At 44.6% G+C, this 26,500-nt stretch overlaps 2 protein-coding genes across 9 annotated transcripts in view; both read left to right on the plus strand.

Moving 5' to 3' along the window:
- The first annotated feature begins 88 nt into the window (after positions 1 to 88).
- Positions 89 to 14,140, plus strand: LOC120018103 (26S proteasome non-ATPase regulatory subunit 2). Its single transcript, XM_038961089.1, has 20 exons — positions 89 to 279; positions 1,187 to 1,243; positions 1,472 to 1,636; positions 2,213 to 2,334; positions 2,494 to 2,718; positions 4,154 to 4,312; positions 5,687 to 5,831; positions 9,247 to 9,307; positions 9,411 to 9,557; positions 9,880 to 9,986; positions 10,130 to 10,257; positions 10,448 to 10,535; positions 10,652 to 10,916; positions 11,060 to 11,205; positions 11,425 to 11,508; positions 11,678 to 11,846; positions 12,146 to 12,240; positions 12,348 to 12,474; positions 12,813 to 12,931; positions 13,245 to 14,140. The coding sequence occupies exons 1-20, from the start codon at positions 175 to 177 to the stop codon at positions 13,425 to 13,427; spliced, it is 2,697 nt and encodes an 898-aa protein (XP_038817017.1). The 5' UTR covers positions 89 to 174; the 3' UTR covers positions 13,428 to 14,140.
- A 546-nt stretch (positions 14,141 to 14,686) lies between these two features.
- Positions 14,687 to 26,500, plus strand: part of LOC120018104 (eukaryotic translation initiation factor 4 gamma 1-like) — a 92,666-nt gene continuing 80,852 nt past the window's right edge. For 6 of the 8 annotated variants that reach the window (XM_038961090.1, XM_038961098.1, XM_038961094.1 and 3 more), the window contains exons 1-4: positions 16,825 to 16,913; positions 23,515 to 23,596; positions 23,691 to 23,808; positions 23,930 to 24,013. In XM_038961090.1, coding sequence (XP_038817018.1) covers positions 23,734 to 23,808; positions 23,930 to 24,013 — 159 coding nt within the window. In that variant the 5' untranslated portion in view covers positions 16,825 to 16,913; positions 23,515 to 23,596; positions 23,691 to 23,733. Of the gene's footprint in view, positions 14,706 to 14,974; positions 15,052 to 16,824; positions 16,914 to 23,514; positions 23,597 to 23,690; positions 23,809 to 23,929; positions 24,014 to 26,500 lie in introns of those variants that run through there. The other 2 variants (XM_038961091.1, XM_038961092.1) reach the window with 2 other exon arrangements.

The following is a 26,500-nucleotide window of genomic DNA, read 5'->3' on the forward strand; positions in this document are numbered from 1 at the left end:
ATCTATCGTCGTGGGGTTAAGAGTAGGGATTGGTGCAATATTATTCCCGCGTAGCAGGTGGCGGTAGAACACTATCGATGTCAGCAAACTTCCACGGTTCTGAAGAGAGGAAGTTGTGCGCCTGGTCTCCTGTTCTTCAGTTTATCCGTAGCCGAATTTCGTAAAACAGCAACCATGGAGGACGCAAAAAAGAAAGAGAAAAAGCAGTCCGAAAAGACAGAGGAAAAGAAGATTAAGCCCACAGGGAAGGACAAGGATAAAAAAGAAGAGCAAGAACTGGTGAGTTGGGCCACTTTTCTAAACATCTTGAACAAGGGAAGCAGAGCAGCGTTTTTGCCTGAGTCACTCACTGCCTGGTTGACATGGTTGAACAGGCCGAAAGCATTGTCATTCAAAATAATAATGAACTGTTTGAGTCGCCTTTAATGAAAAGTATGTCATGGCTGGCTATATACCAGGTGCCAACAATTAAGATTGTTTCTGACTGAAAGCGAGTTATAAAACACGTATTCATCTAGCTAACGTTAGCAAAGCCGGTAGCTGGCTGTGCGAGCTAACGTTAGCTAACAATTGCTAATGATAGGCCAGAAATTAACTACCGATAGATAAACTAAAAGTTAGCTAAGTAGTTAGCTAGCCAAGTTACAATAACGTAACGTTAGCTAGCTAAATGACGTTAGTTTTGCATTGTAAACAGTTCGCTAATGTTGTTACAATACAGTAGCTAGTGACTTTGCAACTGCAGTAAATTAACCTGCCTGTCGTTATCAGATTTTCTTGTTGAGAGTAACTAGATACCTAGATGTGTTATGATCAGTGATCTTTGATTGCGAGGTGGGTATAGTTATTACGTGTGGTTTGTTTAGCTAGTTATTTACATAAATGGGTTTGTAAACGTATTAGCGAGTACAGTACATTAGCCAATTTCAGACACCATAACAATGGAGGCAACGTTGGATATAGCTAGTTATCAGGGAAACCCTTCCATCCGTCGACAATGGTATAGGACCGGTGTATGACAGAATGCTCCAATATTTATCAGTTAGCAAATTGCAGAGCCTTTTATTGCTTTAGTTTCCTGTTGGAACACACATTGTTCTTTGTTTACTGTGCAGGGTTCGTTTTTTAAAATTTCCCATGTTGAATCTGTCATACTGTAATGTCAGTTCCTTTCATTTCTCTCCAGTCTGATGAGGACAAACAGCTGCAAGAAGAGCTGGAGATGATGGTGGAGAGACTTGGTGTGAGTACCACTACCACAAGAACTGCTAAACCTCAAGTCTGGTTTTGCTTTGGACATTCTGGGACTATAGCTTCTTTTTTTTTTTACTGTACATAAGGTGTTAGTATGGAGAGTCAGTCATTTACACACACTGCAAGTCTTTGGTGACTCCATATCAAACAACATTATTTGTACTTATGAAATGTACACCTCCCCGCCCCTTTCTCTCTCTCAAACACCCATCCACAGGAGACGGACACGTCTCTGTACCGGCCTGCTCTAGAGGAGCTGCGCAGGCAGATCCGCTCCTCCACCACCTCCATGACCTCTGTGCCTAAGCCCCTGAAGTTCCTGCGGCCACACTATGGCAAGCTCAAAGAGATCTACGAGGGCATGGCGCCTGGCGAGAACAAGGTGGGAACACCGATGGCTATGTGGATAACTGCTAAATGGATAACTGACAGTTCGGGAAAACAGGAGATTGGGATGGCAAGACTTTATTGCTTCCTTTCCCTGTCTGCTTTTACTCCCAGTAATTTATTGGGTAAATCACCAACGTTTTGGCTTCACTGTGCCTTCAGGGTGGCATCACTGTGCCTTCTTCAGGGATCCTGAAGCTGGCACAGTGATGCCGAAACATTGGTGATTAACCCAATAAATTACTGGGAGTTTTATACACAGTGTGCGACTCTCTTTATTATTTTTTATAGCTTATAGTTTATTTGCTGTTAGGCAGCACCTCTACATAAAATAATTTTCTCTGGGTGTGCGCTAGCTCATGTTTTTTTGTTGCTTTTACTTTATAACCACAAAATCGGGATGGATTTATTTTACAATGTTACTGGAGATACAGAAAATTTAACAGTGATACATACCTAGTATATTGGACATTGCAGAACTGGATGGCACTAGAGGTTCATGTTCAGAACGACCCATCATAACTGTCATTATATAAACGTCTAGCTAACTCTTGTCTGTTTTGTTTTGCAGAGTTTCTGTGCGGACGTGGTGTCAGTCTTGGCCATGACAATGAGTGGGGAGCGGGAGTGTCTGAAATACCGTCTGCTGGGCTCCCAGGAGGAGCTGGCATCCTGGGGACATGAATACGTCAGGTAGGATACAGGATGCCAATCCAAATGGCTAACAACGCATACAGGGGTGAATCCTACCTACTACTTAAGTAGAATTTTCACTTAGTCATGCTTTAACAATGGTAGACTAAGTAAAAATGACCCAAACTCGTGTGTGTGTGTGTGTGTGTGTGTGTGTAGGCACCTGGCAGGCGAGGTGGCCAAAGAGTGGCAGGAGGTTGAGGATAGTGATAAAACACAACAGGAGACTCTGCTAAAGCTTGTGAAGGAGATTGTGCCCTACAACATGGCTCACAACGCTGAGCACGAGGCCTGTGACCTGTTGATGGAGATTGAGAGACTAGATATGCTGGAGCTCTATATAGATGATAATGCATATGCCAAGGTCTGCCTCTACCTCACCAGGTGAGTGGACAACACACACTCCTTACCATATGAGGGGCAAACATATGTACAGTTGAAGTCCAAAGAATACATACACCTTAGCCAAATACATTTAAACTCAGTTTTTCACAATTCCTGACATTTAATCCTCGTAAAAATTGCCTATCTTTGGTGAGTTAGGATCACCACTTTATTTTAAGAATGTGTAATGTCAGAATAATAGAGCGAATGATTTATTTCAGCTTTTATTTATTTCATCACATTCCCGGTGGGTCAGAAGTTTACATACAGTTGTGGCCAAAAGTTTTGAGAATGACACAACTATTAATTTCCACAAAGTTTGCTGCTTCAGTGTCTTTAGATGTTTTTGTCAGATGTTACTATGGAATACTGAAGTATAATTACAAGCATTTCATAAGTGTCAAAGGCTTTTATTGACAATTACATTAAGTTGATGCAAAGAGTCAATATTTGCAGTTAACCCTTTTTCAAGACCTCTGCAATCTGTCCTGGCATGCTGTCAATTAACTTCTGGGCCACATCCTGACTGATGGCAGCCCATTCTTGCATAATCAATGCTTGGAGTTTGTCAGAATTTGTGGGTTTTTGTTTGTCCACCCGCTTCTTGAGGATTGACCACAAGTTCTCAATGGGATTACGGTTTGGGGAGTTTCCTGGCCATGGACCCAAATATCAATTTTTTTGTTCCCCGAGTCACTTAGTTATCACTTTTGCCTTATGGCAAGGTGCTCCATCATGCTGGAAAAGGCATTGTTCGTCACCAAACTGTTCCTGGATGGTTGGGAGAAGTTGCTCTCTGAGGATGTGTTGGTACCATTGTTTATTCATGGCTGTGTTCTTAGGCAAAATTGTGAGTGAGCCCACTCCCTTGGCTGAGAAGCAACTCCACACATGAATGGTCTCAGGATGCTTTACTGTTGGCATGACACAGGACTGATGGTAGCGCTCACCATGTCTTCTCCGGACAAGCTTTTTTCCGAATGCCCCAAACAATCAGAAAGGGGATTCATCAGAGAAAATGACTTTACCCCAGTCCTCAGCAGTCCCTCCTTTTGAAGCTTCCAGTCTGTTATTCGAACTCAATCAGCATGGCACAATTGTTGTAAGAATTACTTGTGTCATGCACAAAGTAGATGTCCTAACCGACTTGCCAAAACTATAGTTTGTTAACAAGAAATTTGTGGAGTGGTTGAAAAACGAGTTTTAATGACTCCAACCTAAGTGTATGTAAACTTCCGACTTCAACTATACCTTCACTCACACACACACACACACACACACACACACGTTCAAACACCTGTACCACAGTCTGCTTCTGCCTCAATATACCTGTAGTGTGCTAAGAGCAGCCTGAAGAGACAAAAGGAAGTTCCTCTATTCAGTAATCCTAAACCCCTCTGCCATTCCTCTCTCCTTCTCTCTCCCTCCATTGCAGCTGTGTGAGCTATGTCCCTGAGCCAGAGAACTCTGCCCTGTTAAAGTGTTCCCTGAACATCTTCAGGAAGTTTAACCGTTATCCAGAGGCCCTGAGGCTGGCCCTGATGCTCAACGATGTGGAACTGGTGGAGAACATCTTCACCTCCTGCAAAGACATGTAAGGACGGACACAACACATTCACTGCGTTCTCTCTCGCTGAATTATCTCACAGCAACACTTTCGCGAAAGTGCTACTGCTAAAATAAAGGAAACTCTTGAGTAAATGAGGGATACAAAGTATATTGAAAGCAGGTGCTTCCGCACAGATGTGGTTCCAGAGTTAATTCATTCTTAAAAGTCTAAGCTGTTGGGGGGGGGTTCTAAGCTGACATGGAGATGTATGACGTTGGTCATACTATAGATCATTTAGCTATTTGATTTTGAATTTTCGGATCCTAGATATTGAAAAAAAAATATTTAAAAAAATTGAATATTGAATTTGCTCTTTACTCCTTTACACCAGAGAAACTTGTTGAATAACACATTCATAAATGGCAAAGACTAACAAGGTTTTGAAGTATTTGTCCTATATCTAGGAGATATAAAAAAGCTCAGGAAAGATGTTTTTTTTTTTTACACACCTTTTACACTACCTTCATACATACATGCATATATACATGTTTTAAAACCGGTACCGGTTACCTTCAAACAACTCCCAAACAACTCCCAAGCCGCTTGTGGGGGTCGTAGAGCAAAACGGAAAACACCATCGTATTTGTGAGATTCTCCACATTCCATAGAGTGGTTGCAGACCCATCAAACTGTTCAGATGCTACAGACGTTTTTGTGAGAAGACAGATTTTTGGGATGTCTCATGGTCTGGCAAACACTGCTCTCGGTCTTTCACCTTTCACCGCAGATGCAGAAGTGCAACATCGGCGGATGCAGTGGATTGAGACCCATCTAATGGAGAAGTAATAACACATCTCTAGCTTAAACTGACAGATTTTTATGGGGATTTTTTATTATGTTGCTTAGATGTGTCAATCGACTCTAGGGAATTAAGTTATTAAAACATCTCATCATGCTTAGGGTTGCCCATAATCTACCATGGCTAGAAGAGATCTGAGACTTTAAAAGATGGGTCTCAAAGGAGCATAGGGGGTTTAAAGGGGTGTGTGTCTCTGTCACCAGATCTCAATCCAGTTGAACACTTATGGGAGATTCTGGAGCAGTGCCTGAGAGAGCGTTTTCCACCACCATCAACAAAACAACAAATTATGGAATTTCTCATGGAAGAATGTTGTCTCATCCCTCCAATAGTGTTCCAGACACTTATACTATCTATGCCTAGGCACATTGAAGCTGTTCTGGCAGCTCGTGGTGGCTCAACGCCCTATTAAGACACACTATGTTGATGTTTCCTTTATTTTGGCAGTTCCGTATTTATTCATATTTTCAACTGACAATCATTGGGAATGCATTCAGCAGTGTTTTCCATAGTTAATGATGTGCATGAAGAGTTGACCGTTTAGTGGGTGTTTCCTGTAGCGTGATCCAGAAGGAGATGGCCTTCATGCTGGGCCGACACGGCATGTTCCTGGAGCTCAACGAGGACGTGGAGGACTACGAAGACCTGACGGAGATCATGTCCAACGTCCAGCTCAACAGCAACTTCCTGGCCCTGGCCCGAGAGGTGAGGAGAGAGGGAGAGTTAGAGGGGGGAGAGAGGGTAGACTACTAGAGAAAGGGGATGGGGTTGGAAGAGGTGAGACTGTTTCAAATCAAATCAAATTTTATTGGTCACATACACATGGTTAGCAGATGTTAATGTCAGTGTAGTGAAATGCTTGTGCTTCTAGTTCCGACAGTGCAGTAATATCTAACAAGTAATCTAACAATTCCCCAACAACTATCTAATACACACAAATCTAAAGGGGTGAATGAGAATATGAAAATATAAATATATGGATGAGCGATGGCCGAGCGGCATAAGCAAGGCGTAAAAGATATAAGTATAAAATACAGTATATACATATGATATGAGCAATGTAAGATATGTAAACATTAAGGTGGCATTGTTTAAAGTGACTAGTGATTGAGTCTCAATGTAGGCAGCAGCCTCTGAGTTAGTGATTGCTATTTAATAGTCTGATGGCCTTGAGATAGAAGCTGCTTTTCAGTCTCTTGGTCCCAGCTTTGATGCACCTGTACTGACCTCGCCCTCTGGATGGTAGTGGTGTGAACAGGCAGTGGCCCGGGTAGTTGTTGTCCTTGATGATCTTTTTGGCCTTCCTGTGACATCGGGGTGCTGTAGGTGTCATTGAGGGCAGGTAGTTTGCCTCCGGTGATGCGTTGTGCAAACCGCACCACCCTCTGGAGAGCTTTGCGGTTGAGAGAGGTGCAGTTGCCGTACCAGGCTGTGATACAGCCCGACAGGATGCTCTCGATTGTGCATCTGTAAAAGTTTGTCAGGGTTTTGGGTGACAAGCCAAATTTCTTCAGCCTCCTGAGGTTGAAGAGGCGCTGTTGCGCCTTCTTCACCACACTGTCTGTGTGAGTGGACCATTTCAATTTGTCTGTGATGTGTACTCCAAGGAACTGAAACTTTCCCCCTTTTCCACTGCTGTCCCTTCGTGGTGGATAGGGGGGTGCTCCCTCTGCTGTTTCATGAAGTCCACGATCATCTCCTTTGTTTTGTTGATGTTGAGTGAGAGGTTGTTTTCCTGACACCACATTCCGAGTGCCCTCACCTCCCTGTAGACTGTCTCGTCGTTGGTGGTAATCAAGCCCACTACTGCTGTGTCGTCTGCAAACTTGATGATTTGAGTTGAAAGCGTGCATGGCCATACAGTCATGGGTGAACAGGGAGTACAGGAGGGGGCTGAGCACGCACCCTTGTGGGGCCCCAGTGTTGAGGGTCAGTGAAGTGGAGATGTTTCCTACCTGCACCATCTGGGGGCAGCCCGTCAAAGCCCAGGACCTAATTTCACAGTATGGGTTTGAGACCCAGTGTCTCCAGCTTGATGATGAGCTTGGAGGTTACTATGTTGTTGCTTGCTGAGCTGTAGTCAATGAACAGCATTCTCGCATAGGTATTCCTCTTGTCCAGATGGGATAGGACAGTGTGCAGTGTGATGGCGATTGCATCGTCTGTGGACCTGTTGGGGTGGTATGCAAACTGAAGTGGGTCTAGGGTGGCCGGTAAGGTGGAGGTGACATGGTCCTTGACTAGTCTCTCAAAGCACTTCATGATGACAAGTGAGTGCTACGGGGCGGTAGTCATTTAGTTATCTTTGCCTTCTTGGGTACAGGAACAATGGTGGCCATCTTGAAGCATGTGGGGACAGCAGACTGGGATAGGGAGCGATTGAATATGTCCGTAAAGACAAAGCGGTCAAAGAAGGTGTTTAGTTTGTCTGGAAGCGTGACGTCGATGTCCGTGACGTGGCTGGATTTCTTTTTGTAGTCTGTGATTTCCTGTAGACCCTGCCACATACGTCTCATGTCTGAGCCGTTGAATTGCGACTCCACTTTGTCCCTGTACCGGCATTTCGCTTGTTGGATTGCCTTGCGGGGGAAATAACCACACTGTTTATATTCAGACATATTCCCAGACCTCTTTCCATGGTTAAATGCGGTGGTTCGCTCTTTCAGTTTTGTGCGAATGCCGCCATCCATCCACAGTTTCTGGTTAAGGTAGGTTTTAATAGTCACAGTGGGTACAACATCTCCAATGCACTTCCTTAAACTCACTCAGATTCAACGTATAGATCAATGTTGTTCTAGGAGGCGGACCAGAACATACCCCAGTCCACGTGATCAAAACAATCTTGAAGCGTGGATTCCGATTGGTCAGACCAGCTTTGAATGGTTCTAGTCACTGGTACATCCTGTTTGAATTTCTGCCTATAAGACGGTAGGAGCAAGATTGCGTCGTTGTCGGATTTGCCGAAGGGAGGGCTTTGTATGCTTCGTGGAAGTTAGAGTAGCTGTGGTCGAGTGTATTACCCCCGCGAGTACTGCGATCAATTTGCTGATAAAATGTAGGTAGTCTTGTTAAAATCCCCAGCTACAATAAATGCAGCCTCCGGATATATGGTTTCCATTTTACATAGAGTCCAGTGAAGTTCCTTGAGGGCCGTTGTGGTGTCTGCTTGAGGGGGAATGTACACAGCTGTGACGATAACTGACGAGAATTCTCTTGAGGTAAAATGGCGGCATTTGATTGTAGGGAATTCTAGGTTGGGTGAGCAGAAGGACTTGAGTTCCTGTATGTTGTTATGATTATGCCATGAGTCGTTAATCATGAAGCAAACACCCCCATCCTTCCACTTCCCAGAGAGGTGGTTCTCTGTCGGCGCGATGTATGGAGAAGCCCGGTGGCTGAACTGATTCCGACAACATATCCCGAGAGAGCCATGTTTCTGTGAAACAGAGAATGTTACAATCGCTGTCTCTCTGGAAGGCAACCCTGGCTCGAATTTCGTCTACCTTGTTGTCAAGAGACTGGACATTGGCAAGTTGTATACTCGAGAGTGGTGGGCGACATGCACGTCTACGTAGCTTGACCAGGAGGCCGCTCCGTCTGCCCCTTCTGCGGCGCCGTTGTTTTTGGTCGGCTTCTGGGATTAGATCCATTGTCCTGGGTGGTGGTCCAAACAGAGGATCCGCTTCGGGAAAGTCGTATTCCTGGTCGCAATGTTGGTAAGTTGACGTCACTCTTATATCCAATAGGAGCAGGACTAATGAGTGGGTCACTGTTCAAGTCAGTGGATGGAGTGTGACTGACAGTGGGGACTGAGTGTATGTTGGAGAGGGGGAGAAGGTGTTTAGAGTAGGGCCAAGGAGAGAGGAATTTGACGTGTAGAGATGAGTCAGAGGACCGTGCTCCATTTGATATTGTTGACGGGGAAATGGAGGAGGCTTGAAGAAGGTACTAAGAGGAGAGTGAAAGAGTGGGGTAGGGGTCAGGGTGGGAGAATAATGGTGCTTAGAGTGAGAGAAGAGATGAGGCTGGAGGATAATGAACGGCCGGCTGGTCTCGTGAATAAACCAGTTAGTGAAAGAGATGAAGCGAGCCAATAACACACTGTTCCCTTTCTTTACAGTTGGACATCATGGAACCCAAAGTCCCAGATGACATCTACAAAACCCACCTGGAGAACAACAGTGAGTTTTCCTTCGCTACAGCAGCACACTAATTGTCCTGGTCGTGTTATATCACACTCCTTTCCTCATCCTCCCTCTCATCACGCCATCTTCTGTCTGTCAGGGTTTGGAGGAAGTGGTTCCCAGGTGGACTCTGCTCGTATGAACCTGGCCTCCTCGTTTGTCAACGGCTTCGTCAACGCAGGGTTCGGACAGGACAAGCTCCTCACAGATGATGGCAACAAATGGCTGTACAAAAACAAAGATCATGGTGAGAAACCCCTTCCCCCCCACACAGACACAGCCTCACATCCCTTTCTGAGGCTCATGGTTCACATTTTTTAGGGCTTGACTGAAAATGTTTCATGTTTTGTGGTTCGACAGTGAGTACTAGTCTCATGAATCTAGGATTCTTAGCAGCAACTTAATGTACAGTGCCTTGCAAAAGTATTCACCCCTCTTGGCATTTTAACTATTTTGTTGCATTAAAACCTGTTGTATTCGGCGCATGTGACGAATATTATTTTATTTGAATAACAAAAATAACATTGCTGTTGTGTAAATGTTGATGCTAATTCTGTGTTTCTCTCCAGGTATGCTGAGTGCTGCAGCCTCTCTGGGGATGATCCTGCTGTGGGATGTGGACGGTGGTCTGACACAGATAGACAAATACCTCTACTCCTCAGAGGACTACATAAAGGTCCGTGCACACACTCACCCTCTTACCAAACACCCTGCATTAAAACCTCCGTACCACAACCTTCACAGCATCCAGAAAAGCCTTACAAATGCTATTAATGTAGATATGTCTCCCTTTCTCTTCCCTCTTCTCTCTCCCTGTAGTCGGGGGCCCTCCTGGCTTGTGGCATAGTGAACTCTGGGGTTAGGAACGAGTGTGACCCGGCCCTGGCTCTGCTGTCAGACTACGTCCTCCACAACAGCAACGTCATGCGGATTGGAGCCATCTTCGGGTAAGGAGAGAAGGAAATGGGTGTTCGGTCTCAAATCAACCCCTAGCCCCTACTGCCTGTCACCTCTTACACATTAATGACCTTTGTTGAGGTCTGTTTAGTCCTTTCTTAGCACTGTATAATCTCTGCCTGTTAAAAGTACTTGTTTTTGGTAGGGTTTGTCCCCCTGACCTTTCCCCTCTATCTTCAGCCTGGGCCTGGCGTACGCTGGCTCGAACCGTGAGGATGTCCTCTCTCTGCTGCTGCCTGTCATGGTAGACTCCAAGTCCAGCATGGAGGTACGGGGTGTGTGTGTGTGCAGTTCCAAAGTTTGTCGGGGTTTAAGTCAAGTACACATCCACACTCATTAAACCCAGCTCACTGTCCCTTGTTACGTGTCTTGTCACACACTCAGGTGGCAGGTGTGACGGCACTGGCGTGCGGTATGATCGCCGTGGGCTCGTGTAACGGTGATGTCACCTCCACCATCGTCCAGACCATCATGGAGAAGAGTGAGCTGGAACTGAAAGACACATACGCCCGCTGGCTGCCCCTGGGCCTGGGCCTCAACCACCTGGGTAAAGGGGAGGCCATTGAGACCACCCTGGCAGCGCTGCAGGTGGTGCCTGAGCCCTTCCGCAGCTTCGCCAACACACTGGTGGACGTCTGTGCCTATGCAGGTCAGTCTCATCATAGCTCCATTTTGTCTCCAATTGTTTTTGGTTTTTATTTGATTTAAATATAATTTATTTATACAGGTGATCTCATTGAGATTTAGAAGAAATGGCTTTCCTATATTTATCTCTGTTTCTCTCCATGCCAGGTTCTGGTAACGTACTGAAGGTGCAGCAGCTTCTCCACATCTGCAGTGAGCACTATGAAGCCAAGGAAAAGGAGGAGGAAAAAGACAAGAAGGATAAGAAGGACAAAGAGAAGAAAGAGAGTGCAGCCGACATGGGCTCCCACCAGGTATGCCAGGTTTTTGTTAATAAAGGGGTGTCAGGTAATCTAGCATTTAAGAGCGTTAGGCCAGTAACCCAAAAGGTCACTGGTTTGAATCCCAGAGCAGACTAGGTGAAAAATGTGTTGGTGGCCTTGAGCAAGGCGCTAAATGACAAAAATATAATCTGAGTGGTTTGAATGAAGATTTGATATTGAACTAATTTGCTCTCTGCTTCCCCCTCCCAGGGTGTGGCTGTCCTGGGTATTGCACTCATTGCCATGGGAGAAGAGATTGGCTCAGAGATGGCACTACGGGCATTTGGGCACCTGGTCAGTCTAACCTCTGACCTGTTAATTCCATTTGGCTTCAACACATTTTGAGGATATGTTTGGGGTTGATTTAGCCCCTGTCTCTTTCACTCGATCCAACCATCCCACGTGTTTTTCTCTATCTCTCCGTTGTCTTGCCTTCCTTCTCTCACCTCACTCACTCTCATAGTTGCGGTATGGAGAGCCTACTCTGAGGCGTGCGGTGCCTCTGGCCTTGGCCCTGATCTCCGTGTCGAATCCTCGCCTCAACATCCTGGACACACTCAGCAAGTTCTCCCACGATGCTGACCCAGAGGTTTCGCACAACTCCATCTTTGCCATGGGCATGGTGGGCAGCGGTGAGTGGGCCCTGGCATTACTGGCCAATGGGCTCTATTGTGTGCCTACTGTCTGGAACCCAATCAGTCAGTGGCTTCATTATTATATTGAGAAGTTATGTTGATTTGCCTCACTAAGTTATCACAATGTTCCCCTGTAATTATTCCTCATCCTTGAATAAGAAACAACATACCATATAACTGAATTCCCTGTGACAGATGACATCAAAGTATGAGACCTTCTCCACTGACTGTGTCTCGAGCTGTGGATGGTTGCCATGAGAACTCACTGACTCACAGCTCCATCTCTCTGTCCGCAGGAACAAACAATGCCCGCCTGGCTGCCATGCTGAGGCAGCTGGCTCAGTACCATGCCAAAGACCCCAACAACCTCTTCATGGTCCGACTGGCACAGGTGGGTAGCAAAAAGAGGTGCCGCTCTGGCACTCTAACCTGTGTGTTTAGAGAGAGGGGGAGAGTATGTGTCTGTCTCCTAACCCTTGCTCTGTGCCATGTCCACAGGGTCTGACTCACCTGGGTAAAGGGACCTTAACGCTGTGTCCGTACCACAGTGACAGGCAGCTGATGAGTCAGGTGGCCGTGGCAGGACTACTCACTGTCCTCGTCTCCTTCCTCGACGTCAAGAACAGTGAGTCCTTTTCCTCATTAATCTACCTTCACCATTCCTTTTATTTGCCTCTCCCTACCCTCCCTTTTTCCACGTCCTTGTGTTTAGGGTTGGGGTGAAGTTAATTTCTGTTGAGTCATTTGAGGAAGTGAACTGAATTTCAATGTATGGCTGGAAAATTCCACATAGAAAACAATTAGCATTTGTTCAACTCCTGAATGGCATTGGCCCTTGCCCAGCTTGTTTCATTGTCCTCCTTTTATGTCAGGTAGTAAGTCTGCTGAATGTCATAACCTGGGTCTGAGTATTTGGCTGTTTGTGTTGACATCGCCCCCTGCTGTTTCCTGTGTGTGCTCCAGTAATCCTGGGGAAGTCTCACTACGTCCTCTACGGCCTGGTGGCTGCCATGCAACCCCGTATGCTGGTCACCTTCGACGAGGAGCTGAGACCGCTGCCCGTGTCCGTCAGGGTGGGACAGGTAAGCCTGCTGCTCACCCTATGCTCTTAATAAGAGTCTGGGTGATTAGCTTCATATTTAAAATGTAATGCTAGTTAAGGATGTAGCTTAGATGGTGTGATGAAGGCCGAAATGTCAGCACGATATGACGCGATGCTTTGCAAGTAAAATGTGCTGGAGATTCTTTTCATTTTTTTAACTATGGTTGAACATCTCTAATGCAAAGTAACGTGTAGATGTGCAAGTGCTTTTTACTCTCAAGATTAGGATGTAATGTCATAAGATGGTAGAGTGGACTCGACCTTATGGTTCATGTAATGTAATTGTTCCATAGGCGGTGGATGTAGTTGGCCAGGCCGGTAAGCCCAAAGCCATCACAGGTTTCCAGACCCACACCACGCCGGTGCTCCTGGCCCATGGAGAGAGGGCAGAGCTGGCCACAGAGGAGTATCTCCCCGTCACCCCCATCCTGGAGGGCTTTGTCATCCTCCGCAAGAACCCCAACTACGATGCCTAGATTGCGCCCTATTGTCCTCCCCTGGTACCCACGCTACTCTCCTTACCGGTCTCTCATTGGTAGCCCTCCCTGACTCTTTTAGACCTCGTATTTTACTACTTTATTCCATGTCTGAAAAGAGCCAGGAAGGCCTACCCTTCTTTCTCTTGTCAACAGCCTCTGTGAAAATAAATGGTTGTGTTCTGGGTGGTCAAACTGACTGGCGCAGGGAGTGGAAACTGTCCCCTCATTCACACTATTTAGATTGGATTCCTCTTTGTTCTGATCTAGGATCAGTTCCTCATAAATGTATTAAACCAGCTTTTTAGGCTCCACAAATATATAACTGATCTAGGGTCAGCTGTCAGAAGGGAACTGTGTTTAGCCTCTCCCTGCTTCTCATTCAGCCTCCAAAGCTACATTTTCACAGGCATCCCCAAAAATTTTTTTTCACTAATTGGTCTTTTGACTAATCAGATCATTTTCAGAGTAGGTCTGATTGGTCAAGAGAACAATTTAGTGAAAAAAAATATCAGATTTGGGCTGCCTGTGTAAATGCAGCCCTAGTGATGAACAACACACACTCAGTCCACATCAATAATACAACCGGTTTCTCTTTCCCACATGACAACCTCCTTTTTGTAATTAGAGCATGGAAAATGTCTTCTTCATCATTCAGTTTTGTTGGTTTTGTTACAGTACTGTAAAAGGTTCAAATAAAAGTTTCAGATCCAGTTGGTGTAATTGTCTGTTATACCTGAGGGACAAGTTTCTGAAAGATACATTTCATTACACAGTTGGCAGATCTGGATGGCTAATTATGAAACTGAGCAGTGGAGAGCTACTGAGGTGAGATTGGTAATGAACCCTCACTGCAGCAGAGGTTCTGAATACTAACTTGCTGGATGTTGCAGACAACGGTATGTAATGAACATTCGAAATACACATTTAAGGAAAGTAAATGCATATTAAACTGATACGTTTTACATATCTTAATAAACTTTTCAGACTGCACACTGACATCACAGACACCAATCTGGCCATGCCCATGCGAGCAAAAGCAACCATCTAGCCGCTAGTGATGAGTGTGTTTTATTGTGCGTGTATGAATTAGTTTTAATATTACACGAATACTGTACTGCACATTAGTTTGTGGTTTAGCAATTCGACGTTTCAACTAAAACGGGTAGTAGCTACAATCATACCGGCTTCCCTGTCACATGACTGATTAAACCGGAATTTGGCTACCGGCTTCCGGGACCGCCCATTTCGTCCGACTGCGGACTGAAGGAGAGAAAGGTAAATGTTATGATTTCCATCTATACTCTTTGCTAATTCAGAATTGTGTGAGAAACAAATTGACAAACCGCATTCATCCGCGCTTTTAAAATTGAAATTAAACCCAGTAGATCGATATGGGGGCTCGAGCTGTGTCTCCACTCCCAGACTGTGATTTTTCCTCTGTTAGCCCAACCAACCCCCACCCCAAAAAGAGATAGGACACCCCTTCCTACGAGGTGATAAACATTAGCCTACGAAAGAGAATTGACGAAGGCAGGAGATTGACAGACCGAATTAAAAACATCCATTTGAATCCCTTTATTAGCTAGCTAATACTATTCTAAACGTGTATAGCTAATTAATGGTAAGCAGTTTTCTACTATGCAGCTAGCGCTAACGTTATGAGAAACTGTCACATAATTTGCTCGGTTTGTGGTGAATAACTGTTTGTTTTCGGTAGCAACTTTTATGACACATGTGTTCTTTACTTTATTCTTGAGAAATGGACATTGAACCCAATCGTTCCTTACAAAAAAATATTGCAGTTTTGAACGTGCGGTAACTGCAGTCGACTTATTTTGGACGCAGCATACTGCACTCTGACTGCTATCTTGTTTCGTAAGGGTGGTAATGTTATAGTTGAAGTACCGGTAGTTAGTTGGTCGAGGAGGCATAATTTTGTCGCCTTCCCAGTCTGCACGTCTGTGTTGTAACTAGTTAACACTGTGGTTATGTGGTGCTTCCAAGACAACTGGGAATTCGGGGGGAAAAACGAGGTGAAATGATAATCGACATTCAAAACGCTTTGTCCAGTCGGTCGTTTTTATCCCCGAATTTCCAGTTGTCTTCATTGCACTGAAGTCGGAGACTTCAAGACAACTGGAAATTCGGGGATAAAAACGACCGACTGGACACATCGTTTTGAATGTCGATTATCATTTGACCTCGTTTTCCCCCCCGAATTCCCAGCTGTTTTGAACGCGGCATATTTATTTGTACATTTTATTTAACTAGTTAAGTCAGTTAAGAACAAATTCTTATTTACAATTACGGCCTATCTGGGAACAGTGGGTTTACTGCCTTGTTCAGGGGCAGAGCGACAGATTTTTACCTTGTCAGCTCGGGGATTCGAACCAGCAACATTTCGGTTACTGGCCAAACGCTCTAACCACAAGGCTACCTGCCGCCCCACATGTTTAACTGTGGCGTTTGTAATTTGACAGAGGGATATATTGTGGGATCTCCGTTTACTGAGAATACATATTGCTGATGCATGGACAATGTGGTAGGATCCACATTGGCAAGTTCGTTTATCCTTGGATCCCATGCGTAATGTTCAGAGGATGACACAGCATATCGAGGATGCTACCGTGCGGTTGAAATGGTACAGATGCTGATCAGTTTCCGGGTGGTAGTTGCCAGAGACTGGTTACCATCTTTTCGGTATTTGGGAGACCCCTTGCTTGTTAGCTGAATGCTAAACTCAGTTTTCTTATATATCCACCTCGATGTAAGAACGGAGTTGAGCGTTCCTCAGCTACATGCTTGCTAGCCTGCATGTAATTATATGCAGATTGAGCATTGTCCGTTTATGGTTGCTATAAATGTTGGCAAATTTGAAAATCAAAACCGATAAGAGAATAGAGTAGTACAAGAAGCAGGCTGCTGTGTGTGCGCATTGTGCCACACTTGCTGCGCGCGCTAAAGCCGGAGATTCACCCACGTGGTAACTCCAAAGTGGGTTTGGGGGAAAAATGGTTGCCACTAGTTAGCACAGCCTCAAAGTCAGAATTGGTTATATCGTAAAGAACTCTAAAATGTTTGCTTTTTGTTCTTAATTTAAGGTTAGGCATAATGTCGGGGCGGCAGATAGTCTAGTAGTTAGAGCATTGGACCAGTAACCGAAAGGTTGTTGAATCGAATCCCTGAGCTGACAGATTAAACATCTTTCGTTCTGTCCCTGAACAAGGCAGTTAACCCACTGTTCCTTAGTAGGCCGTCAATGTAAATAGGAATTTGTTCTTAACTGACTTGCCTAGTTAAAAAAAAAAAAAAAATGTTAGCAGTGTGGTTAGGGTAAATTGTAGAACTGGGCGGGGTTTATGACTTTGTGGCTGTGGTAACTAGTGACGACCGAAAAAGCTGTTGGAGCAACATGGCGCTGCACAGCAAAGCAATCCTACACGCCTTATCGTCTCACGTTACCGGAGCTTGTCAGAACTGAGGGTTTGAAAGTTATCCACTATCCGTAGACTGCATGCCTGTAGCTAGCAATATTACTGTGTGTATTGTGTGACAGTCGTCAGGTCTGCCTTGTTTGTTGTCCCGTGAATTTGTAGCTATGTATGTTTTGCGTGACTGATAAATTACCGGTGTATGGCTTCTAATGCTAATGTAGCGTAGGGAATAATACATTTGGCATTAGCTCAAATGCTTTGTTTGACTGCTCAACTATTCAGTCCGCAGGGGTGTCTGGCAAGATGTCTTTCTGTTGTAGTAACATCTGCATTAGAGAAGCGATTACTGATATACGGCGATTACCGACACGTGAACTTGGCTGAGAACCTCGGCTCAAAATGGATGCCGCTTCAGAGCCAGCTCGTGAGCCTTGAGGAAGCAGGCGAGCCATGATCCCAGATTTACCCCATTATTAATTAGTCCTCTACCAAATGCCTTTCTCTGAATAGCTTTGGCGCTCATATTGAATTAGTTATTGTAAATAATAACAATAGTGGTGGAATTGTGATGATGATCAATAACAAATGACTGATGTAGCTTGCCAAGTGTACGGTCATTGACTAGAACCTGTCTGGTCCTGGGTGAAAAGGGTTAGGAAGCCCTGGTGTAGGGAATGAGGTCACTCACCTGCAATGTTCTGAACGTTGTTGATCATACAAATCTACTTTACAGAGGACACTGTCATTCAATTCTGTCCAACAGATGTGAAGTTGTTCTTTATCACATTTCAATTTGAAATGCTCTCTGGGATGGGATCTGGCAGATGGGTAGTGATTGGAATGAGGTAATCTTTTTTTTTTGGGGGCATGACACACCACAATACTTTAGAAACAATTGGCCCCTGATGTCCCTCCGTAAGGCGTGTTATATTAAGCTATGGGTTACATATAAACATTATTTGGCAGTAGCTATGCGTGCAGTCTTGACAGGTGTCTTTTTCCTTCGTTTCCACCACAGAAATGCATTACTTTTTTGGCACTGCCATCGGCCCATTGACCTGGCTGGTACTGTTCAAAGAGTTACCTAGCTTTAGAGTTGAACAGACATTTCAGAGGTCATCACATCTAGTGTGTTTGTGCATGGCCATCCAGGCAGTACAGTGCTTTTAAGGCCGACTATTGGGTAGGCTAAGTTATATGTGAACAATGTCTGAGAATCAGAGGCTAGCAATTCAAACGTTACAAACATGACATGTAGATCTCACTGTTTAGTCATTCCCTTCAGCACTCTTGGGGTTTGAGACTGCGTAACAAACATTGTGTAAACTTCCCATGATACTACCATTCACACAGACTAACACCTAAAATTATCCATTAGTACATAGGTAAACACACCCACACACACACACACACCTTTTCTGCTTTGTTATGGCGACAGCCTGGGTCTTAGGCCTCTGTGCTCCCACCCACACTAGGTCATGGGGTCCGTGTTGGGGTTATGCATCGGTCTCTGTTGCATTGGTGGTTGACCATGAACGTCCCCGCCCCACACATACACATTCATCCCCCTCTGCTGCCTGTCAGGCCAGCTGGATGACTGGAACTGGTGGGTGTGGTCTCGGCTGGGTTTCACACATCCCCCCTCCCTTCAACCCCTTCTCCCTTGGGCTATCCTGCCTGGTCAGTTCTGCACTGCAGCACTATTGCTGCGGGAGTAGGACACATACTGAGTTTATTTAGTATGCACACAGTTAATGCTGCTGGAATAGGAGGTGATTGAGATATATGGTCATAGCTGTTTGCTCATCAGGGAACTCAACTGAATCCTTCATGTATGTGAAGTGCTCCCTCATCCTTCCAGAGGGAACAGTTTTAGGACTCAGCTATAGGGTGTGGCCCAAAACATAGGTCTCTTCCCCTCAGGGTGAATTAGTTTTTCATTAGCTGTCTTGCTGTCAGTTTGAGTGTGTCAGGGTAAGCACAGGGAGACCCTCCAAAAGGCTCTACACAGTCTACGCAAACCAAGGCGATGGAGGGCCGTTTGCATCACTCTACGTAGTTCTACGTACATTTGTGCGGCTGAATTTTTGGAACTTGACGCAAACTAACTCTTGTTGGCTTCTTTTGCGTAGACTGGAGAGACCTTTTTAGCTCCGGAGTGTCAACTCAGCACAAACTCACTTTCTGTCTCTGACCTTAACCAACTACGACCTCCTTTTTTAGAGACATTGCCATTTCCCTTCTAACTCCCCCACCGGTCTGAGGGTGTAGTAGTGCTAGTGGAAAATGTCTATTTCAACATTTCTTTAAGTTTGCTGTTCCACCTGTCCATTTGAAAGGTGCTGGGTTTATGTTTAGTGTGCTTTTCTTCTCTGTCTTATAGTCAGTGTTTGTTTTGGCTTCTTTCACCTGACAGAAGTGTAATTTCCCTTAGAAAACACTGACTCAGAATGACTCAGGGCTTTTCCCAACTGCTCTTTGTGTGTGGCTGAGACGGAGAGAGGGTGTGTGTCTACTGTTAATTCAAGAGTGAATGGCCGTTAGATGAAACCCAACATATTCTATCGGGACAATAGTAGTGATGGGGTGAAAAAAATCAATAGTTATATATTGCAATATTATTTTGGATGATATATCGATACTTTGACTCCAAGTATCGATTTGTAAAGCAATTAAATGCTAGATGGCTAAGACTATCAGGGGTTTTTATGCATAGAAAAGTCTTGGGTGGGCCTCCTATGTCTAAACAGTTACAAAATAGATAATAATAATCGCGTCCATGTGTATACGGAACGTATTCAGACCCCTTCCCTTTTTCCACATTTTGTTACGTTAGTCTTATTCAAAAATCTACCAAATAAAACATTTTCCTCATCAATCCACACACAATAACCCATAAAGGCAAAGCGAAAATCGATTTTGAGATTTTTGGGGGGATTATTTATATATATAAAAAAACGGATACCTTATTTACGTAAGTATTCAGAGCCTTTGCTATGAGACTGGAAATTGAGCTCCTGTTTCCATTAATCATCCATGATGTTTCTGCAACTTGATTGGAGTCCACCTGTGGTAAATTCAGTTGATGGCACATGATTTGGAAAGGCAAACACCTGTCAAAATACGGTCCCACAGTTGACAGTGCATGTCAGAGCAAAAACCAAGCCATGAGGTCGAAGGAGTTGTGTGTAGAGCTCCGAGACAGGATTGAGAGTCGAGGCACAGATCTGAGGAAGGGTACCAAAACATTTCTGCAGCATTGAAGGTCCTGAAGAACACAGTGGCCATCATTCTTAAATGGAAGACGTTTGGAACCACCAAGACTCTTCCTAGAGCTGGCCAAACGGAGTAATCTGGGGAGAAGGGCCTTGGTCAGGGAGGTGACCAAGAACCCAATGGTCCCTCTGACAGGGTTCCTCTTTGGAGATGGTTGTACTTCTGGAAGGTTCTCCCATCTCTGCAGCACTCCACCAATCAGGCCTTTATGGTAGAGGGGCCAGACGGAAGCCACTTCTCAGTAAAAGGCACATGACAGCACGCTTGGAGTTTGCCAAAAGGCACCTAATGGACTCTCAGACAATGGGAAACAAGATTCTCTGGTCTAATGAAACCAAGATTGAACTCTTTGGCCAGAATGCCAAGCGTCACGTCGGGAGGAAACCTGGCACCGTCCCTACGGTGAAGCATGATGGTGGCATCATCAAGAAAACTATTTAATCAACTTTAGACTAAGGCTGTAGCGTAACAACGTGATAGTCAAGGAGTCTGAATACTTTCCGAAGGCACTGTGTAGAGTACCAGTCAAGTTTGGACACACCTACTCACCTACTCATTCATTCTACATTGTAGAATAATAGTGAATACATCAAAACAATGAAATAACACATGTAATCATGTAGTAACCAAAAAAGTGTTAAACAATTCAAAATATATTTTAGATTAGCCACCCCTTGCCTTGATGACAGCATTGCACACCCTTGGCATTCTGTCAACCAGCTTCATGAGGAATGCTTTTCCAATAGTCTTGAAGGACATCCCACATATGCTAAGCACTTGTTGGCTGCTTTTCCTTCACTCTGCGATCCAACTCATCCCAAACCATCTCAATTGGGTTATGGTCGGGTGATTGTGGAGGCCAGGTCATCTGATGCAGCACTCCATCACTCTTCTTGGTCAAATAGCCCTTAAGCAGCCTGGAGGTGTTTCGGGTCATTGTCCTGTTGAAAAACAAACTGTTTTTGCTCTGTCATTATGGCATATTGTGTGTAGATTGATGAGGGGAAAAATAACAATTTAACACATTTTAGAATAAGGCTGTAATCTAACAATGTGGGGAAAGTACTTTCCGAAAGGCATTGGGTGTTGACATATAATTTTTCGAGATGGAAAAATGTTTTCAGTGTGAACTTAAATGACGAAAACAAGATTTAAAGTATGTAGAAAAGATAATGGACCTATATAAACTCAGCAAAAAATGACACGTCCCTTTTTCAGGACCCTGTCTTTCAAAGATAATTCGTAAAAATCCAAATAACTTCAGATCTTCATTGTAAAGGGTCTAAACACTGTTTCCCAAGCTTGTTCAATGAACTATAAACAATTAATGAATATGCACCTGTGGAACGGTCGTTAAGACACTAACAGCTTACAGACGGTAGACAATTAAGGTCCCAGTTATGAAAACTTAGGCCACAAAAGAGTTCTTTCTACTGACTCTGAAAACACCAAGAGAAAGATGCCCAGGTCCCTGCTAATCTGTGTGAACATGCCTTGGGCATGCTGCAAGGTGGCATGAGGACTGCAGATGTGGCCAGGGCAATAAACTGCAATGTCCGTACTGTGAGACGCCTAAGACCGCGCTACAGGGAGACAGGACGGACAGCTGATCGTCCTCGCAGTGGCAGACCATGTGTAACAACACATGCACAGGATCGGTACGACCGAACATCACACCTGCGGGACAGGTACAGGATGGCAACAACAGCTGCCCGAGTTACACCAGGAACGCACAATCACTCCATCAGTGCTCAGACAGTCCGCAATAGGCTGAGAGAGGCTGGACTGAGGGCTTGTTGGCCTGTTGTAAGGCAGGTCCTCACCAGACATCACCGGCAACCACGTCGCCTATGGGCACAAACCCACCGTCACTGGACCAGACAGAACTGGCAAAAAGTGCTCTTCGCTGACGAGTCGTGTTTTTTTCTCACCCGGGGTGATGGTCGGATTTGCATTTATCGTCGAAGGAATGAACGTTACAATGAGGCCTGTACTCTGGAGCGGGATCAATTTGGAGGTGGAGAGTCCGTCATGGTCTGGGGCGGTGTGTCACAGCATCATTGGACTGAGCTTGTTGTCATTGCAGGCAATCTCAACGCTGTGCGTTACAGGGAAGATATCCTCCTCCCTCATGTGGTACCCTTCCTGCAGGCACATCCTAACATGACCCTCCAGCATGACAATGCCACCAGCCATACTGCTCGTTCTGTGCGTGATTTCCTGCAAGACAGGAATGTCAGTGTTCTGCCATGGCCAGCGAAGAGCCCGGATCTCAATCCCATTGAGCACATCTGGGACCTGTTGGATCGGAGGGTAAGGGCTAGGTTCATTCCCCCCAGAAATGTCCTGGAAGTTGCAGGTGCCTTGGTGGAAGAGTGGGGTAACATCTCACAGCAAGAACTGGCAAATCTGGTGCAGTCCATGAGGAGGAGATGCACTACAGTACTTAACGCAGCTGGTGGCCACACCAGATACTGACTGTTACTTTTGATTTTGACTCCCACTTTGCTCATTATTAAATTTCTGTTAGTCACATGTCTGTGGAACTTGTTCAGCTCATGTTTCAGTTGTTGAATCTTGTTATGTTCATACAAATATTTACACCATGTGAAGTTTGCTGAAAATCAACACAGTTGACCGTGAGGGGATGTTTATTTTTTTGCTGAGTTTATTATTTTTAAGAACTAACAATCACCAAAATGAACCACATTCATTAGTATTTTTGTCGTGGCCTGGGGCCTCCATTAATTCTGTTATGTTTGCGTCACTCGGCTAGGGTAAATCATGGCAAAATGTGTAGAATTGCAGGAAATTGGCTTTACAACAGCACATTTTTCTTTGACTTGTGGAAATGTGTAGAATTGTAGGAAGTTAGGTTTTAACCGGCTACATTTTGTCACTGCGGACAACAGAAGGGCCTCAAATGTTCGGTTAGCGACCACTCCAATGGCCACGCTCACCACCTAAGCACCATTTCTGAACCAGAATAAACCCTGTCTAACTCTCATTGGCTGTACCTGTGCCAACTCCGGTATTTTTATCATATAGCTTGTTCTGTCTTTAAAATAGTGAGCCAACATGTTTTCAACACTTATTTTCATGACTGATCAAAACTCATTTTCTCATGCTCTCTTCGCTGTGCAGCAGACATATAGTGAGCAATAGGTATGTTTGGAACATCAAATCGCAATAAAATCGCAGTATTGAATCGCACTAACCTACATATAGAATTGTGAAATCGTATTGTGATGTCCCTGACAATTCCCAGCCCCTGACAATATGTCTGTCTCCTGGGGAATAGAATTGTATCCCCTGTGTACCAAACCATTGGATTCATAACTGAGATGACAATCTGACCTCTCTCTTTCTGACAGGGCGATCAGAGGACAGACGACCACCACATTGGCACACCACCGAGCCTTGCTCCCGTTCCTGGGACTAAACACGGTTCAAAGTGTGAGTGCTGATCAACAAAGCCTAAACACCGTTCTCTCTCTCGCATAGTCTATCCCTGATTTTCTCTTCACCTCCTCCACCCTCTTCCTCTCAGATTTCTGTACAAGTCCGAGTGCGCCCATGCAGAACCACATGAAATGAATAAAGCACCACAGCCTATAACGGGACCCCCCTCTGCCACCCACCCTGCCCCCTCCCCCGGACTCCAACGGGTAATGAGAATCTACTGTTTGTTTTAATTGGGGCTTCAATCTTGTCTCATGGTTGTTTGTCCAATCAGCAACCAATAGTGTTGATCACGGTCTCTCCCCTCCTTTCCTCTCCCTTTCACAGGCCACCTTCCCTCCTGGACAACCCCCCTCTGTTGTCTTTGCCACCCCACCTCCACAAATGAACCCAGCACCACAGCACCGACAGGTACACACTCCGTCACCCCACAGCTTCATTTAGTCCCTAGTATAGTGTCTTAATCCATTGGTAGGAATGTAGATCCTGCTTAGGGCTGTTGTGACCGTATTACCGCCACAACGGCGGTCAAGAGTCATGAAGGCAGTCAAATTCCAAGTGACTGTTTAGTAATTAGGCTTCTCCAAGCTCTGATGCTCCTGATGGTCATTAGTAGCCTACCAAACTTGCTAACTGCATGGTACTCAGCGCTGTAACACTTCATGTTGCGCAACATTTCTATAGGCTGTGCAATTGCATGAGACAACAGAGTGATGGCCTCTATTAAAAATAGGAGGATCCTATCAGCTTTCAATAGGCTAGGCCTACCAAATGTATTCCTCAAGTTTCCTAATATTAAGCACATGGCTTCTCTTTAAAACAGAAGTATAGCCTACCTGGCTGGCTTGAAAATGTACCACGGGAAAAGCCTCCTCCATTTGCTATTTAAGTGCATAGATTACTTGTATTTTTTCCCCCGCCCCTGTTTCGAGACGGGTGCATGACAATGGTACATTATAAATCAAAACACATTTAATATATATAATTTTGACTTTTTCGAACCACAGTCGCGCACCTCATGTAGTCTAGCCCATAGGCCTATATGTTTAATTAAGGTTTGTATCACAACTAAAGTGGCCAAATAACTTCTTAGAATTAAGCACATGAATCCTTCTTTACAAGTCGTGTAGAGCCTAATTGCCATAAATAAGCAGCGGTTGAGTTTCAAATGTAGTGAATTTTTTTACCATAAACATGCACCTTTTTATAATAAAAGCATTACATACATAATCGCATTTGTGGTCACTTTTGATAATGGTGTTTTCCCTCTAATGGAACATTGCTGCGCTTATAATGTGAAGAAATAGCCTAATAGTTTATCAACATTTTAAGCTACGTTCTGAAAAGTTGTCCGCCTCATTGCATAAAAAAATATTTATTGACGCTAGGGGTTGTATTAATTTGGGATCTATCGCATACCACAACTGTCCCAGACTTATTTATTTCTCGGACAGAATAGAATAGGTCAACTTTTGTACTATGGGAGATATTAGATTGACATAAGACTAGTGCTTTTGCTGTTCGTTAGGCCTACTCATCTACTCATCTTGTTGGATGACAAGAAGTAAATCTGGACAGTTCTTCCAATATCTTTAATATGCACCTCGGAATTGCAGAAGGATGCGCGCAGTTGCGTCCCTGATGTGTCTGTCTCCGCTTGTAACCTGGGAGAAAGACCCGATCACGTGCTGGAGAGCCATGTGAGTGAGAGGTGCTTCGGAGCACGCAGTACTCGGGGAGAAGGGAATTATCATCATTATATCTAGCCCAAGGGCACAACGGCCACTAGCCGCAAAAGGCATCGATTTTTGTAGAGAGCATTACAGCCACACAAAGGGCATGCCGCCAGGAAATTCGAGACATTATCAAGTGCTTGTCAAATTGTGAATGAGAGACTGATGAAGTGTGTACAGCCTGCGCAAAAATAACAAAGCAGAGCTCATGCCTTTTCACGCGACCTTTTTTCAAATCATTAGTCGCATCATGCAGCCTTACAATGTATTAATAATCTAAACATATATCCCAACGTTTGTAGAACTAAAGGTACATAAATAACTCTAAATTAAGCATATAGGAGTACTCAACACAGAATAGCCGCACGTGCTCACTCCCTCAAATCTTTTGGAGAAAATAGCCTTTCTATTTTATTCAGCTTTGTTCAATTGTATTCTTCATACTATATAATAATGCCACGGAATTCTAAGCAAATCTTGTCTGCTAAAAGAACTAGTGTAGCCCACAGCCATATGGCATATCCAGATCAGGACTTAATATAAGGACAACTCAGAGTATGCTATTCTGTTCTTCTGAAATGGACTACATTTTCTTCGTATCATGTTTCTTTAGACCTGTCTTAAATACATATTGGATTTATTTTGAAGGTGTGGGCTATATTACATGGATTTATTAGACTTTTTACAAATTTAAATATTCCAAAGGTCTGCATCAGTGGCTTTGGAAGCCAGGAGATGCTAAATGTGTTTGTTAATTAACGGTCAACAATCACAGGCTGACGAAATGTCATGACAGCCATAATCGTGCTACGTGTAAACTTTCATTCTTTCCTCTTGATACCATCTCTTACTGTTTAGTGTTCAGTGAGTGTACGTTCCACACTCCAACCTGTCATTGTTACTGCTAGAAGGCAAAATCATTCTCTCAGATGAGACCTGTATTGTGTTCTGAATCCTCTTGTTGAGCCCTGCTCCATGCCTGCCTATCTCTCACTCTGTGTGTGTGTGTGTGTGTGTGTGTGTGTGTGTGTGTGTGTGTGTGTGTGTGTGTGTGTGTGTGTGTGTGTGTGTGTGTGTGTGTGTGTGTGTGTGTGTGTGTGTGTGTGTGTGTGTGTGTGTGTGTGTGTGTGTGTGTGTGTGTGTGTGTGTGTATCGAGGAGGGTTG

This window comes from Salvelinus namaycush, chromosome 23 (assembly GCF_016432855.1).
Source record: "Salvelinus namaycush isolate Seneca chromosome 23, SaNama_1.0, whole genome shotgun sequence".
In the NCBI taxonomy this organism is placed as follows: domain Eukaryota; kingdom Metazoa; phylum Chordata; class Actinopteri; order Salmoniformes; family Salmonidae; genus Salvelinus; species Salvelinus namaycush.